The sequence below is a fragment of the Trematomus bernacchii genome, unplaced genomic scaffold (genome assembly GCF_902827165.1).
Source record: "Trematomus bernacchii unplaced genomic scaffold, fTreBer1.1, whole genome shotgun sequence".
NCBI classification, from domain to species: domain Eukaryota; kingdom Metazoa; phylum Chordata; class Actinopteri; order Perciformes; family Nototheniidae; genus Trematomus; species Trematomus bernacchii.
In genome coordinates, this window is record NW_022987547.1 from 854,033 (window position 1) to 871,364 (window position 17,332).

General features: G+C 40.5%; 1 protein-coding gene across 1 annotated transcript in view; it reads left to right on the top strand.

Moving 5' to 3' along the window:
- The window catches only part of LOC117476352 (matrix metalloproteinase-17-like), a 60,897-nt gene that overhangs the window by 27,029 nt on the left and 16,536 nt on the right, over positions 1-17,332 (top strand). Inside the window, exon 4 of the mRNA XM_034122807.1 lies at positions 10,215-10,501. Coding sequence (XP_033978698.1) covers positions 10,215-10,501 — 287 coding nt within the window. The remainder of the gene's footprint in view (positions 1-10,214; positions 10,502-17,332) is intronic.

Here is a 17,332-nt window from a genome sequence, read left to right on the forward strand (position 1 = left end):
CGCAGAGAGTGAGGTAGTGAAACATTGTGCTGATTCACACCAGCCATCACACAGATTCAAAATGAGCTGCCACAAGCTAGTGTGTGTGTGTGTGTGTTTGCAAAATATAAATATGCACATCGTTTTGAAAATCAGGAGAGCCAACGCACACATGCATACAATATATATGCACATACACACAGGCCTGCATACATTGTTCCCCTCCTGGTGGGCTAAAACTTCTTTTATCTTCTTTGTACTGCTGCCAATCTTCCGCCGTGCTCCCGTCAGCTCACCGCACTCTGAAATAAGACCGGTCTGTCTGCAGTCCAGCGGAGCACCTTTTGTATTCACCGCAGTCAGATTTGTAGAATAGTTGTGGATTCTGTGCTGGCTTCAGATCCAGAGAGATTTCCTGTAAAGCGCCACAACAAGGCATTGATATTCTGCATAGATCGACCGCCTCTCTCTGGTCGTGCTATCTGCTTCTGTAATTCTTCAGCTGAATGTTCGAACACTTCGAACACTCTCCCACTGCTTGGTTTGGAACCTTATTTTCATCATCTAATACTTCATGGTATCGTTGCTTTATTAGATTATACGGAAACAGGGCTGAGAGAATAGAGATAATGTGTGTTACAGCTAATGAGTCAGATGCAATTTGACAGCCATTTAAATATAACAGTTCTGATCCACCTCATCAGTTAGATTAAAGAAAAGTACAAGTGTTTATACCACTGCCTGCAACAAAGAGTACAAATTGCATCAGTATTTACATTTTTATCAATTCACTGCCCAGCAATAAGCAATACATTAAATGGTTTATGGACGCTGCATTATTCAAATGTAGGCTGTTAATTTAAAAGAAAAGTATTTCATGTTTCCTGCTACCGAGAAGGATAACACAATATTCAGATAACATAATTATAAGACACATAACAAAAACGTATTAATCAAACTCAAAACACAATTGCTGTAGTCTCCAATGTCTCAATGTTTCTTTTTCACAAAGGCTGGAAGTTGGCACAAAATCCAAAATATTACTCTATATCTATTTTGGTTTTGACAGCACTCTTCGTGCAGCGAATTCTAAAGTCTCTTAGAAGGTTTGATATAGGAGGTTTAAGAGAGTGTGTTCATAAGTGAGAGTATGATTAGTGAATGTATTAGAAAATGACAATAATAAGAGTCATGATTACATCCTAATCGTTTATCACATTGATTGTTAAATAAGTTAACATTAAAATGATTGCAGTTCAGTCAGCTTACTCTTCTCCCATAGTAGTGCATGTTTGTTTTCAGTCTGTGCACAGCATGCCACACGTATCTTAATGAAATGCTGTTTGCTTCACAAGAAAAGAGAGGTATGTGCAGCGGGAATAAAAATACAACTCTGCAAGAAGACGCAGAGTGCCAACATGTGCAGCAGTCAGCGTGCAGTCCTTCACTGCTCCATAGTTTTATTCAAGTGTTAAAATACTTTGAATTTGGTATTCACAGGAACAGAGACTTTTAGTTTGTGAAACAATCAAAGTGTGACAGTTATGGGAGTCCCTGATGTAAGCAATGGTTTACATCATTAAGTATAGATTGATTTATTTGAATATTAAATGAAGTTACAGTAAAGGAAACGCTTGAGTGTCAGTTATTTTATACCTGGGGAAAAATACAATTGGTTTAGCAGCCATTTATTTTAAGGACTCTGATCCAAGTAATGTTTTTTCTTCCGCTAAAGAAATATAAGTAAATTATTTTTGTGATGATTTCTGGGAGTCTATGTGCTAGCTCTGAGCCCCTAATCCCCAATTTAACTCCTGCTTACCTTTTTTTCCCTTTCCCTTACACAAAAGCCAATACAGCACGCTGCACTCAGCCAAGTATGTTACGGCCCAGTTGTGTAACAGCCCACTGTTAGCTCATTATCTCATATTGTTAGCCCATTATCACAGCAGACAGCCTGGCAGTCATTAGCAGCCCAACTGATAACTCAAACGGATAGGTGTAGCGAGCAGAGTGGAGGAGAGACAAAGATGGGGATGGGGATAACAAGGGCGAAAGAAACACGAGATACAAACATGAAGAGGAAGATAGCATCTTTTCTTCCTGCATCTGTTTAGTCTGACACAGTGGGTGGGTCTCACTGACTAAATGCTGAATTGAAAAATCACTACCTCTCATCTGTCTCTTTAAACTTGTTATATTTATAATGAAGTCAACGAGGTGTGTACAAGTAAAAGGGAAGTAGGAACTTGAACACACAGTTAATTACCATGAAAATCCATCATAGAATGCAGCATCATGCTTTATACAGTTTGTTGGGTGTATTAACATACCCTGGAGCTAAAATACATTGTTTGTGAGACCTGCGTGGTGCCAAGCAACGCAAACCCTCAGTAAGGGTTATTTAAAAAACAACACAGCCATATTCAAAATCAAAAGGCGATCAGTAATGAGAATTTTAAGTGTAGCCATGGTCATATCTCAGCAGCAGGGGTCCATCAAAGTACTAATTAAAACCATAGCTCATAGTTGTTAGTGAGTGGTAAGAAACGCCACAGCTCTATAGAGAGGCACTAGTATGTTATAGTCCTATAGCTCTGGGACTATATTAAGTCATAATATAAAGCACTAATAGCCGGGCGGCGGGCATACCACTCAGTATCAAATTATTTTCCATTGTCTTGCTCCTTCGCCACCTGTGAAATACTTAAAAGCTCCTGCTGAGTGTACTGTGACCAATGCATTCATTATTTCCTAACTTTGAACATACCGTTGAATAATTGTATTTCCATATAATCTGGCATTGTGGTCCGCATGGGGAGATCTTGAGAACTTTTACAGGACAAAAATGAAAATGAGGGCAAATCTTTTCCATATGGGAAGTTACAAAATCAATGACATTTATCATATCTAGCTAAGGACCCACTGGGACTACAGTATTTGCCTAAGATGGAGCAAGAAACTTTATGTGCTTGAGTTACTGGACTGATTGCAAGAGTCTCAGTGGCACAGTGCTGCTTTGGGCTAAATGCTAACGTCAGTGTGCTATGTTCTCAATACATGCTAATGTTTACTATTTTCAACATAGTGCTAGGCAATATTTTTTGATATTATATTGAAATTGTGATGTGTGACTACTGTGTATTAATAATATACACGTCATGCTGAATTAATGGAATTAAACAATGTGGTATTTTGGCTATTCAGTGGATTGTTCTGTCACGGATGATGATGATAATCCTACCGCATACTGTATGCTTATGTTCTTGTACACTTGGAATCGTCTCAGACTAATGTCATCGCATTGACGACTTCTTGTCAATCAAATTTTCTCACACAGATGCATTTATGCAGATTTTGGTTCAGAAATATGTGACGGATAGATAGCATAACAGTGGGATTGCGATAATGACAGAAATAAACGTGTGCAGGAATCACACAGGAAATAAAATGATGTTATTTTTTACACAACATGTTATAATGTTATGTTGAAGTTTGAACAAACAGAGGCTATCACATCACTGCTGGAAATAGCTATCTTTAGATAATAGTAATAGATTCTCTTGAGTAAAGTTTCCCTCATTTTTGACAGGTGCCTCTATGATTGGCCAATCACAAATCCCTCATTGTGTCCGTATCACAAAGCCGTCCTGCCACCAAAAGAGTTAATTGACATGGCACTACTTAATTCTAAGGTATTGAAGTCCTCTGCATTAAATCTCTCTGCTGCCATTGGAGGCCACCAACCTGTGAAATTGCTTGGTGGAACCTTAAGAATAACCCATAACTGTTATTGAGTGTTATCTTATTAGGGGCCCATTATGTTTTGCTCCACAATTCACATCGGGCGTCTCAGAGTTGGTGACTTTAATCGTCAGGATAGACAAAGATAGGGCAGTGAAAGATTTGTGGAGAGAGGGCAGACTCGTGCAGATCATTTTAATGTAATGTCTTTCATCTACAGCTTGGATTACATAAAGTGTGTGTTTGTATTGGAGAAGTTCTCGGTAATACACAATACACATCGTTAGTTGTCAGCAAAACATTTTTGAGTGTACCTGGCGCTTCATGTGTGCATCTCCTAAAGCTTATGAGCCACATATGAATCACCGTCTGCATATGAGCTTTCAATTTTCAGGGTAATCAGCTTATGTCTACGGAGGGTAACGGAGCACAGGAGGTTGTGTGTGTGTGTGTGTGTGTGTGTGTGTGTGTGTGTGTGTGTGTGTGTGTGTGTGTGTGTGTGTGTGTGTGTGTGTGTGTGTGTGTGTGTGTGTGTGTGTGTGTGTGTGTGTGTGTGTGTGTGTGTGTGTGTGTGTGTGTGTGTGTGTGTGTGTGTGTGTGTGTGTGTGTGTGTGTGTGTGTGTGTGTGTGTGTGGTGTGTGGTGGTGTGGTAGGTGGGGTGTGTTGTGTGGTGTATGTGTGTGTGTGTGTGTGTGTGTGTGTGTGTGTGTGGTGTGTGTGTGTGTGTGTGTGTGTGTGTGTGTGTGTGTGTGTGTGTGTTTGATGTGTGTGTGTGTGTGTGTGTGTGTGTGTGTGGTGTGTGTGTGGTGTGTGTGTGTGTGTGTGTTGTGGGTGTGTGTGTGTGTGTGATTGTGTGTGTGTGTGTGTGTGTGTGTGTGTGTGTGTGTGTGGAGCTACAGAGCCACGGGAAGTAATAGCCTGCTGAGAGGCTGCAGGCGGGGGACTGCAAAAGCTTCTTAGAGCTTTTTTCATCTCGTTTCTCTCCCTCCATCAATCCCGCTCTTCTTTCCCCTCTGCCTCTCTTCGTCTGAATCATCCCTCTGCGTGCTGAAGCCCTATAAGAAGTACTTGGAAATTGCAAGTCAAACAGGTGAAATCTTGTGTGTGTGTTTGCGTGCGTGCTGTGAGCTCATACTCCAAGCAGCATTTACCTACTTGAAGCCTTGCTCATTTGTCAAATGACGGTAGAAAAAGTGTGCCATGGAATTAAACAGGTCGAAGGAATGAGTTCACCTTAATCAGCCTTATGTCCGTCCAACTCATTTCAAAGTCTTTTAAATCTCTGTTTCTCTAATCTGTGGCAGAGGAGGTAGGATTGGTTGCAGGCCTGTTTTTTGCTCCTCCCAACATACCATGCTCTGAAAATGTGTTCCGTCATGCGAGTGAAACCGTGACCTAAACATGACTTTGAGTTCAATTGCATTTAATCAGCACCTTTTGTTGCCATCTTTAAAAAAAACGTTGGACTAGAGTGAATATGGCAAGATACCTTGGAATTGCAACACGTTGAAAACCCATGGTAAATACTATCATGGTGATGAACATGTTCAACTGTAGAGTAAGTAAGGCGTCGCGAGCCTTGATCATTGTGCAATGCATGTTTTTGTGTTTCATGGAGGTATGCAACAATATCACTTTCCAGCCCTGCATCCTTACAATAACATCCATATTGGCCCATTTCACACTGTTTACATCAAATGCCAACCATAAGTATCAACAGGAAAAACTAATGTGGTTTATATTAAATGAGGAAGAAAGAAAGGGCTTTTACGATTGGATGGAGCTTGTGCATATTTGTACATTAGCATTTAATGTTTAATTTTTGCTTTAAATCTAGACCAAGATCTCTCCTTACACTTTGATAAGTTTGCAAACCCTACCAATGTCTTAACCACAATTTGATTTGACATAAGCTCATCCCATCTTTTATAGATTTGCAGTTATAGCAAGTGTCCACTTACTGTCTAGCCATAATAAGTCATTTGAAAGAAGCAGTAAGTGTTTTCCAGCTGTTTGATGCCCTAGGATTGCCTCTACACTCAGAGCTGGAAAGCAAATGCCGTGTCCTCCTCCATAATGTTGTGGACATTTATTTAATTGTTAGATTTCTGTTTAACAATGTGTATTGTAATGCTCTGATAAAAAAAAAAAAAAACACAATAATTGGACCAAAAACATCAAAGCCAAGGCATTAAAGGCTTTTGATGCAAGATTTATTTTGTTTACAACGAAAGAACATTATCTTTCGTTGTCAGGTGTATTCAAGCAATGTACATTTTGGTATAGTGGGTGATAATACAGTACATTAATACAGCATTACTAATTAATCCTTTAAACTACCATTTACCAAGGAGTGCATGGTGACCCAAATATAATAATGTGTATTTAATATTGAATGTTGATACAATTGCCATCTCTTTTTTTGTTTTTACTGAGAATTTGAATGCCTTCCCGCATTTACGCCCAGGTGTCATCGCCTTCACCCACTCTCTGTCTCATCCTCCTCACCCCCCTTTACTGCCTTACAAGTCTGTAACACCAGCCATTTTTAAAAAGCTTTTTGTAATGAGGTACATTTCCGCTGGTAAGGAAAAGGGAGACATCACATACTCTGTCAGAGATGGAAATGTGTCTGTGTGATCACTGATCCCTCTGAGTGTAGAAGCCTGGAGAAACGCTGAATCTTAAAAAAAAAAACGTGTCATTCTCACGAATTAAGATTCTGACTAAAGTTAGAACTGTAGAAGAAGAAACCATGGGGAGTTGTCAGGAATATTTCTGCCGTAGGAGAATGTCTGCTTTTCACTCCCTCATTTTCTACCTCTCCCACCTTTTGCTTCCTCATTATCTCCTTCCTACCTACATCATCCTGTTCCTCATGTCCTTTTGTTTCTCTGCAGTTTGGACAGTGTGTTCTTCGGAAACATAACCGTGTGTCACCTGGTGAAATCATTAAAAGGGAGACTAGCAATGGTACAAACACAAACATAAAAAAAACACACAAATGTAGCTACAACTGTTTTTCTCTGACACACATTGCCACTCAGTCTTACTTAGAATACAGCTTATTAGTGGGTGAACTGTGGAAACCTTTTTTCTTTTAAACCCCTGTGATGGTTTAGGTTTGGTCATTAACAAATTAAGTCTTGATCACACTGGGGAATCTCTTGAAATGCCTTGCAGACATAATGCTAACAATGAGCAGCAAAGTATCCATTTTAAAATGACGGTTACATTTTATAAATATTTTTCGAATATTTTTCTAACAGTGTAAATGGTCTTAAAACCAGAGAGAAAGGGCAGCATTAATCATGAAAGATAAAGAACCAAGGAAGATAAATGAACGTTTGAAAGCATCATTATGAATTGCGGGTGGACCTGCCACATGACCAGAGATCCTCGGCTGGTAAAGGAGCAAAGAATGGTGTGGGAGAGAAGCTCCCATCAGACAAATGAGTCACCAGTCCTCAGGAAAAAAAGGCCCTAATCATGAAGGATTTGTGTCGGAATTGAAACAAGTGTCAAACAAATGGTTTGTTTGACAGGAGCTCAGCTTTCAAGTTGCCAGCTAAAGGAAGGAACGGGAATGACAGAGAGCTTTTTATGAAACAAGATTGTTTGCAGTGACAGAACTTTGATCTCTGAAACTATTTGTGACCCAAATGTTTACCGAGATTGGAGTAGTGTTTGACAATTGCTGGTGCTGCCTGTCTCAACTAATCAAACATAACAGGATTTTTGCATATAAACTGCAAAAGAGAGAGGTACTGTAAGCCAGGATTCCTACTATAATACTTGTGAGTTTAAAGGGGCCCTATTATGCAAATGTTAAGGTTCATATTTGTATTTTGTGTCTCTACTGTAACATCTTTACATGCTTTAATATCCAAAAAGGTCATTATTTTTCTCATACTACCTGACCTGCAGCATCTCTTTTCACCCTCTGTTTAAAACCAGTCTGCTCTGATTGGTTAGCTGGTTGGTTCTGTTGTGATTGGTTAGCTTAGAGATGTCCAACCCATAAGCATGTCATGTAAAATGTGTTGGACCGCTAGCCAATAGAAGCGCAAGTGTAACATACTGATGTCCCTATGTTACGGAAGTAAACAAAGGACTCCAATCGAGCAGTTTCAGGCCGGGGGGGGGGGGGGGGTCATAATCTCCCTCTGACCTCATTTAATGCTGCATACAGCAATGCCCAGTGAAGGGTGCTGGTTGCCTTGCTCAGGTGCTTGTGGATTGCAGCCTGTTCTTTGGCTTCTCTTTCTTGTTCATTTATATTTAAGACATGCAATATTGCCTGTGAATCCCTCAACTTAATGAAAATCTTAAGGATTATAACTTTAAGACTCATTCTCCCAAACCTTTTTCCATCATGGATCCAGCGGACTTATATTCAATGAATCTTAATAGCCTTGCATGCATCAGAGCACTCCTTTCTGTCATTGTTCTCAATGAACCAGATTCATTTAACTTTAGCCACATTTTATTTCAGCACTGGCTATCTGCCTCCTCTATTTGAGAACCGCATTTGGACCAAGTGAGACCGTTCTGTCGAGAGTTTAGATATGCAATCATAAAGTGTGTTATTCTGATTTCTGAAGAAATATTCTGATATCAGACTAAAGGTTATTAAAATGGTTTCTACCTTTTTTAAATCAAGCTAACACATTTGTGATGGATCTTCTTTTTTATGTAAGAATGGATTAAACCACCAACCAAACAGAAAATCAGTGCGGTATCCCATGAGTTTATCCACAGACACTGGAGAAGTCACAGCTCAGCTGGAGTGCACTCACCTTCAAATCTCCCGGCAGAGTTCATAGTCCTTGTTGCTTTCTGAACATCTCTCCATTTACCATTTCACCTGAATTTGCAATTTGATTGCCTCTTCCATGCAAATGGAATGCAAAAATGGAAAAACACATCTGTGTTGACAGATGGCCATTTCGGTTTTGGTGGAGCTACATGCAAGAATTGGTGTTCCTGTAGGGCTCTCTTGCACCAATCTGTTGCCATTTTATTTCAGCCCTCCAGTATGTTGTTCTTTCAGACTCTGAGACAAATAACTTCTGTTCATGCTTGTGGAATTCAGTCAATATGTGTTGGACATATCAACTTGTAGTATTAAACTATTTTTCAGGTCTGTCCATGACAATCAATATGTGAATCGATATTTGTGTTTGTGCTCGTTTTTTGTGTCTTGCCTCATTTGATGCAAGACGCGCCTTTTTAAAAACAGGTCAAGAAGGTGAATAAAACCCAGACATGGAATGCACCCGAGCATGATGTTCTGCCAGAATAACCTTGAACACCTTCAGTATGTTAGTAAGAACACCAAACAGGAATTCAGTTCAAGGAAGTCATTTTTAACTGGGCGATTTCCTGTACTTTAAAAACGTTGTGTGTTTTTTATGTATTGCAGCAATCAGGAATGAAAATGTTTACATGTTTTGACCCTGCTTAAATTAAACCTAAAGCTCCATACACCACTTTGTTCGTTTTTAGCCAATTTCCAGCAGGGTTGTAGACGTGAAGAAGTGGCGGCACTCTCACGGCCAGGAGCCTTGATTAAATGTCCTAGAGCAGCCTGCAACGGCCAAATCACCTCTTGTATTTAGACAAAGTGCTTTTGTGGGGAGAGCGAAGGCGAATGCGCCGTGTAGAAGCAGAGGAGAAAGAAGAGGCGAAGGATGAAGAGAAAGGGAATGAGAGAATGGAGGAGTGTAGGACAAACTTAGAAGGTTTCTGAGTGGTTTTCTGTTAATTCTGTCGCTGATGGAAAGACACAGCTAAGAGAGATGTTAAGTGTGATGAGAGGAAGCAAGACAATGAAATAAGGAGGGGAAAGGAAAATCTGATGCCATACTCTATTCCAATGCACGTTGTATTCTCAACTGTATTATCAGTAGGTGTGAGCAGCGGAGCACCTAACCATGAAATACAAAAACCAATGGAACCACATAAGATATGCAAACTGATTTTTTTACTTTCATGGAGGTCTCTCCCAGTTGCAAACATTGCGTAGTTGACCTTTTATGCTTTTGTGCTTTTCTACAATTCTGAGCTATCTCCATCGCGCCTTTCTCCTTTAGCTGCTTCCTTTTTCATCATTTCTGTTTCCTGTGCTCATCTCCCTCTCCCTCCCACACTTTCGTGTCCCTTCCCCATCTTCATGTTCATCTCTGATGTGTCACCCTTACATTTGGCACTTCTCTAGTCTTCTCCCACAGGTATTACCTCTCTTACCCTTTCCTCCTTTCATTTTCCTTTCCTCCTCATGTTTCCTGCCAATCACCATTTTTTATTACCCTCACTTTGCCCAACTCTTCTCTCTTGTCTCCACTTTTACTTTGCTCTTCTGTCAAGTCTCCCATCCTCTTCCTTCATCAGCCACCAATACCCCCATGTCCTTCCTGTCCTCCTCCTCACCCCTTCTTGTTTCTTCTTCTCTTATGTGACATATTCCCCGTGTCCCCTTCTCGTCTCAGAGTGAGGACCTTCCCTAAGGACTCTGCCTTGCTGGGCAGGGACACGGTTCGAGCCCTGATGTACTACGCCCTGAAGGTCTGGAGTGACATCGCGCCGCTAAACTTCCACGAGGTGGCCGGCAGCGATGCGGACATTCAGATAGACTTCACTAAGGCCGACCACAACGATGGATACCCCTTTGACGGGCCAGGGGGCACCGTGGCACACGCATTCTTCCCCGGGGAGAGGTTCACAGCTGGGGATACGCACTTTGACGATGACGAGGCCTGGACCTTCAGATCTCCAGGTGAGGAACTTTGCAGGCAGTTTCTATGTTTGTACAAATGTATAACATCCATTTGGTCCCAGCATGACAGAATGAAATAGACCCTTCTTCAAGTTATGTTCATATCTAGAAGATATTTGGTATTTATCACTTAACGCAAAAGAGTTTAAAGCAATTTAGTACAGAAGAGAGGGAGTTTCTTTCCCACACACTCGGTTGGACTCCATTGTTTACTTCTGTAACATAGTGACATCAGTGTGTAACACACACGCTTCTCTTGGCTAGTACTCCAACACATTGTACGTGAGCGGGGCAGGACATCTCTTAGCGGTTGACTAATCACAACCGCTAATCTAACCAATCAGAGCAGACTGGGCTGTGGTTTCAGACAGAGGGTGAAAAGAGGTGCTGCAGCACAGGCCGTATGAGAAAAATAAACACCTTTTTGAACATTAAAGCATGGAGACATTTCCCAGTAGAGGCACAAAATACACAAATGAGCCTGAACATCTGCAGAAAAGGACCCCTTTAATATATCTTCTCAATGTTGAAGTGTTACTACTGGCAGCATCCCAACAGCTTTATTCCTGTTTATTTTCCTTCCCAACCACAACAATTTTAGTTGAGGAAGGAGTACATTTGTTGAGCTTTTCACACATGCCCCATGGCAACTGCAGCTTGGGATCCACTGCTCTAGGTGTGAGTGAAGTGCAGCCCTTAATTGCTTGCTACACCTTCGTGATTCAACTAATTGCACTACATGCTGACATCCCAAAATGTCGACAGAATAACAAAGTGTGTTGGCAGCAAGATATGTGAACTACCCTGAGTGACTGAAACATTGTTTTGTAATGCTGATATGGTACAAAACTAATCCTCAGCATAATCATTTATAAATCACTTCAGCTCTTGAATTTAAAATGCCCAACATTGCCTGGTTCCAGCTTTTCAAACGTGAGGATTTGCTGCAATCATCTTGCTGTTAAAGTATATAATTTAATCAAAATGATGTGTGGCTTTTGGCCTGACATTTTCTTTTACAAAGATTTGATCATTTGCTCTAAAAAGCAACATCGAAAAATATGGATGGCAGATTCATAAATATGTATACGTTTTAGCCCAATTGCTGAGATGTTATATATATTTTTTGTATTGGTTTCAATGCAGAAGTTTGGGTCATAATCATCCAAATTGTTTGTAGGGCTTTTTAATATTTAGATTTGAATGAAATGTTGCTATAGTCTATACCAGAATGGCTTATTAACTTGAATTACAATCTGTGGTATTTTGTCAGGCTGTGTTTGGCCCTTTTCAGTGGGAACATCATTCAGTTTGTCTTTTGCTTGGAGCTGTGTGGGCTAATAGATTGCTTTACGCAGCGTTATCCTGAATGATCGGGCCAAATTACTTTCATCAAACAGTTTTGAAAGAGCTTGATTACCCGCTGAGGAAGATCTGCGAGTTTAAAATGAGGACAGGATGACAGCGGCTCGAAATGGAATTCAATCAGCTCTGCCAATCAAAAATAGACGAGGTTATATTAGAAATATTTGTTATTCTTTGACAGCCCTGGGAAACACAACACGGGGATCTGTTGTTTTGGCTTTAGAGAGTAACCTTCACACATTCACTCCCATACGTTCACTCACAATAACTGTCCTCTCTGCTGACATCATTATTCACTCGCCTCCTCCTCACTCCCCTTTGCTGTACTCTCTGTGTCCTTGTTATATTATGAATCATTGTGAATTCCAATGCTTTTTTTTCTGCGTCTGTGTTCACTCTGGAGCAAATGAAGTTATCGGTGGCACAGCGGGACTATTATTCAAAAAATGTGACCGACTCATTGCGTTCTCTCAACCGTGGCGGTATTGTCACTCAGCGTCAACCCTCCCAGCTGTCCTTTGCTTTTTCTTCATTAAAAAAAAAAGGGTAGGGAGGTAGGTGGCAAACAGCAAAGGGCAAGGAAGCATTATAAGTCCGCTCATCCAGATGAAATGAGCGGATGGAGTGATCAAGTCGCACAGAATGCATCGTCAGGCAAAGGCTGTCTCGGTGCGGTCACACGAATGACAGCATAAATCATTAACTCTCCTTTTGACTTGCTTTCTTTAGTCTTCCTTTCATCTGGATGAGTGAACATAAAATGCCCTTCCTCTCTCCTCTGCTCAGTACCTCCATTCACCCCTGCTTTTTGAAACATAGATGGCCGTCAGACATGGGAAACATTTGGCTAAAACATCTCTCAAGTTTGCAAACTTTGAAAAAAAATCAAGTGAAGCGTGAACAAAACAATCTCAACTCACGGTCCTCTTACCCTTATAGTTATTCAAGGACTAACAAGTTTGACGTATTGACTATTTTAATTTGAAGTACATTAAAACATAGGCTTTTAAGGCACACCGCGAAACAGTAATGAAGATGGTGGTGCAGGACTTAAATGAGCGCTTTACAATAGGAAGGTCAGTGGTTTGTGTTATCTCAACACTATCAAAACCCCATAAATGCAGCATTGTGGAGCAATCTGATACCAAGCTGAGTTATAGGCTGGGTCATAAAGCAAAAGTTTGCGTGACAAATGTCCTGTCATCCTGAGTCAGTTAATATAACAGGCTGATAATAAAAACGAATTAGCAAAAGGCTTGTTAGAATGTTATGTTGTGGTTGTATTTTCAGAAAACCATTCAAATGTGTTTTATTGTCACCTAAAACTTCATTTCAGTCAGCCAGCCAGTCTGAATAAAAAGTTATTTTTTCTCTTTTACATTGGTTCACACTGGTGAACCAATGTAAAAGAGAAAAAATAACTTTTGTGGTTACTCTCACAACCATGACCAATCACTGTGAAGTGCATCCTCGTTATTGTCTGCTTCAAAAAGTCACACATTTTTCTAAACATGGAAAGCCAAAGGAAATGTACCCACTGTGTCTGTTTTGAAATATAATCAAGCTGAATCAAGGGAATCGGGCCACTACATTTGGGGTTAACTCAATGAATGAGCATTGATTTTTGTAATTATACTTGCTGTGTTGGGTAACGGATGAGTGTATTTTCTCTTGATTTGATTGCAAATTGTACCAAAGCAGGGGCAGAGTAATTGTTACAGCCATGCTGAATATAGGCTGCCGACATCTGCTGAGAAGTCCCCGCGGCCAAGACATGAGGGGCCTGCCAAAGGTTTTTGATAAGTGGAGTTTGCCATTACTCCTCCTCCATTTCCAAGCCTTTTTCCCTTCAGAAGAAACTGAATCGCAGGACTTGACAGCTTATACCTATTTCTAACTACACCTCTTTCTCACCTCACACTCCCAGGTAGACAAATCTCTGGATGAAAGATGAATTTATGACAAAAACCTGACACGAATACCTCCTCCCAAGCTGGAAGCAAAATAGAGAGAAATCTATAAGCAAGCAGTATTTTATGAAGCAACTGCATTTACATTATGAGTGATTTCACCACACAGATGCAATGAGAGTAGACACTGTGTGATATTCAATGTTTTTCACTGTGAGAAACAGAGCTCAGCTGCAGTTCACGCCCCAGGGATTTATTTGATAATTCATCATACTAAAAAAAAGTTGACATTTGTGGAACACTTCCTGGGTGAGATCAGGAAAAAAACTAGTTAGCTAGTTTTAAGTTACTTTTTAAACATTTACACACCAAAAAGACCCTCACCACCAACAGTATTCATCGCATGGTGTAATTTGACTGGTTGTCACAGTGCTGCTGTCATGATCAGTTGCATTTTGCCCACATTTTTCTCATAATATCCGAAGCTGTTATCTATTTAGCTCTTGAGTTTTAGTGTACAGACTTTTAGCTTATCATAGACAGTAAGCATAACCACAATTTAACTATCTTGCAAAAAAGAGGTCATATTTTGAAAGACCAAAAGTTCCCTTTCTGGTTTCACATATCTGGATTTGATTTAGAATTGGATTCTTACTAAGAAGTGTTGTTTTGTTTGTCTCTGTTTGATATCTCATCTCTCAATTTCCAACTGAAAAAAATTAATTTTTGATTTAATTTGGGACATATCGACCAGGCAACCAGATGTTCACGTCTTACCTTTGAATTTCTTACATTAGTGAGAATGTGTTAGCAATCAGCAGAAAACAACAAATATGTTGTGAAAATGAGATCTCAAATAACACAAATCTTGAGTCTGAAACTGGTTCATTGTGTTTCATAAATGACAGGTCTGCAGAAAGGTTCAGAGCCCCATGGTGACCTCATGTTTTAGATTAAACCTCCAGCTAAAGGATGGAGTTTAGAGGCTGTGTGTGGCTGTGTGTGTGTGTGTGTGCGTGTGTGTAACCCAGCTGGTGAATCTGTGATGGGGCCATGACCTGCATGGGTCTCCCTCCTTTGTTTTTGCGCTGTCAGGGCTGTGAGCCATATGTTACAGGACAGTAGCTCAATCTGCTCCAATTAGACGTCCCGCCGGGCCGCAGCAGTGGCAGGACGAGCAGAGGATGCTGTAGTGTAGCCTGAATGAGGGGAGCAGCTGCTCAGATGTACAAAGGGTTAATGGGAGCAAGACGGTGATGGAGGACGGTCAAAACCCTGTCCGTATGACTGGCATTTCTCACTGTGCAATAACAGTCTGCATTCATCATAGTGCTAACCAACACTGAGTTGTTCATAGGTTATAACAACCACAAACGTATAGAAAAAGCTGTAAAATAAATGCATTCGTACTGGAGGAAAAACAAGTAAAATAGTTTTAACTTGAAAATGGTAGACATCCGAGTTATTGCCCTTTTTACTTGTTTTAGTGCTTATGTAAATTATGTTGTTTGTTTCATAAATAATTCAGTGAGACTTACGGATGATGCTCCCCATTGGGTTTGTATATAAAGTGTTCTCGGAAAATATTGGTTGATTTTTGTGAATCATCATACCTGGTTGGACGTTCTTACTTCCTTTCTTCCTCTGTGATGAATCCCTTCAAGGGTGAAATTCGCATCCAGTGCATCAGACTTTTTCATCCGTGACGCAAGCACTAACTGTAAAATCTTATGAAGGACTAAAAAACTGAAATGGCTTTAATTAGCTCCCAAAAAATCGACGCAGACCAAAAATAATTCTCTCTTCTGTGGTGTTGGAGTGTTTTTGCTCACCTCTGGATTATAAAGCTTTGTTAAGTCGCTGAGTTTGCCTTCTCCTCCTCTCTGAAGCTGCCAGACTGGTGCACTGAGGCGTAGGGAAAAAGTTAATTAAACAACTCTTAATTTCTTCAAGTCACACTCTGCCAGCCTCACCTTGCTGCTATCTCACAAACATCCTCCCCCAGCATCATCAAGTTGTCCCTTAGGCATAGCTGATGTCAGAATCGCTGCTTATACGTGTCGTTCTGCCTCTAAGTGCAGCACACGTTAAATCCTGCCCCGGCTCCGCTCTGTTCCCACAAAGCTATCAGATTCACAAATTGTTGTTCTTTGCAACTTTTTTCAAAAGCTATCTAATCCCTCGAGGAGATGTAAACGTGTTAGGTCAGCCCAGAGGGTAAGAAGTGAATGTTGGTGCTTCAGCAGATTGGGAAGCTATGTAATCATATTTAGAAAATGAACCTTATCAGACAAATCCGTAGCTGAGTAATTGCCTTTGCTAATTCCCTTCCCCCAACTCCTGGTACATTGTTCTCAGCGGGACCCTAAGTCTGGGTCCGCCAAGGCCATCTCTTAATGTGTACGATGATGCTGAATAGAGGAATATTAAGCACCACATTAAGCAGACCAGTTCACTCCCGCTGTGTGATTGATGGTTCGTGTGTCCATTGGGAGTCGTGAGAGGGCGGAACCTCCATGAGATCAAATAAATAGAGGTCTGGAAGTGCTGTTTATGCTTTGACAGGCAGCAGATGCTTCTATTAATTAGCACTCTGCCAACAATCTGCCTCTGCAAACTGATTACCTTGACTAAAACAAAAGCGTCATTAAGCAGGTGAATTTCTCAGAAGATTACAAATGTTTCTGTGTATGTGCTTCTGTGGTGTGCATGCACCCTGTGTTTCTGTTTATGTCTCTGTGAAGATGGGTTGCCCAGCAAGAATGAAAAGAAGCACTAGTATGCAGATTGGAAGGTCTTATTGTACTATTTTATCTCTCGTAAAAAACTCTTGATAGATAAATGACAAAGTGCAAATTCATCCTAGAAAAAACTATGGATATTGAAAGGTCACTGATAGAGTTTAGACTGTCTAGGCTACATCATGTTGTTTCATGTTACTTATAGAACCCTGAAAGTGTAATTTAAAGTTTTAAAGTTTTGTCTTCAAACACGGTCTTTATATCACGTAATAGCTTGCAATTGCCCCGGGCCAAACACCACCACATTTCCAGACTGATGCTGGCTCTAACCGAGCAGGCAATAACAAATTATTCAAGGACTATACAGAATAGAAAACTGAAAAACAAACCAGCAAACAGAGATACCAATCAGATAGGACTCCGGAGACAATACGCAAACCAAGACTTAGTCTTTTTTGGTTTACCTTTCCTCCAAAGTTAAGTAACTAACACAGAAAATGAGGAATCTAGTTATGTCATCTACTGTATAAAGGGTACATATATATCATGGTTAAAATGTCTGTCTTATGGTCTACTGACTTTATAGGAAATATGAGGCAACAAAGCCGGTGCCATGCCATTGTTCCGCCAGCCCATTATTCCAAAGCCCAATAGTTCAATATGTGTCCCATTGAACCAAGCCCATATCTGTCATTCTGTTATACCCAATGCTTTGAAAAATAGACTGCAACCAACAGGGGCTGATAGCTAATTATAATGCAGAAACAACCTAAGTGGACCTTCCTAGCACATTATTTATTTGTACTACCATGACG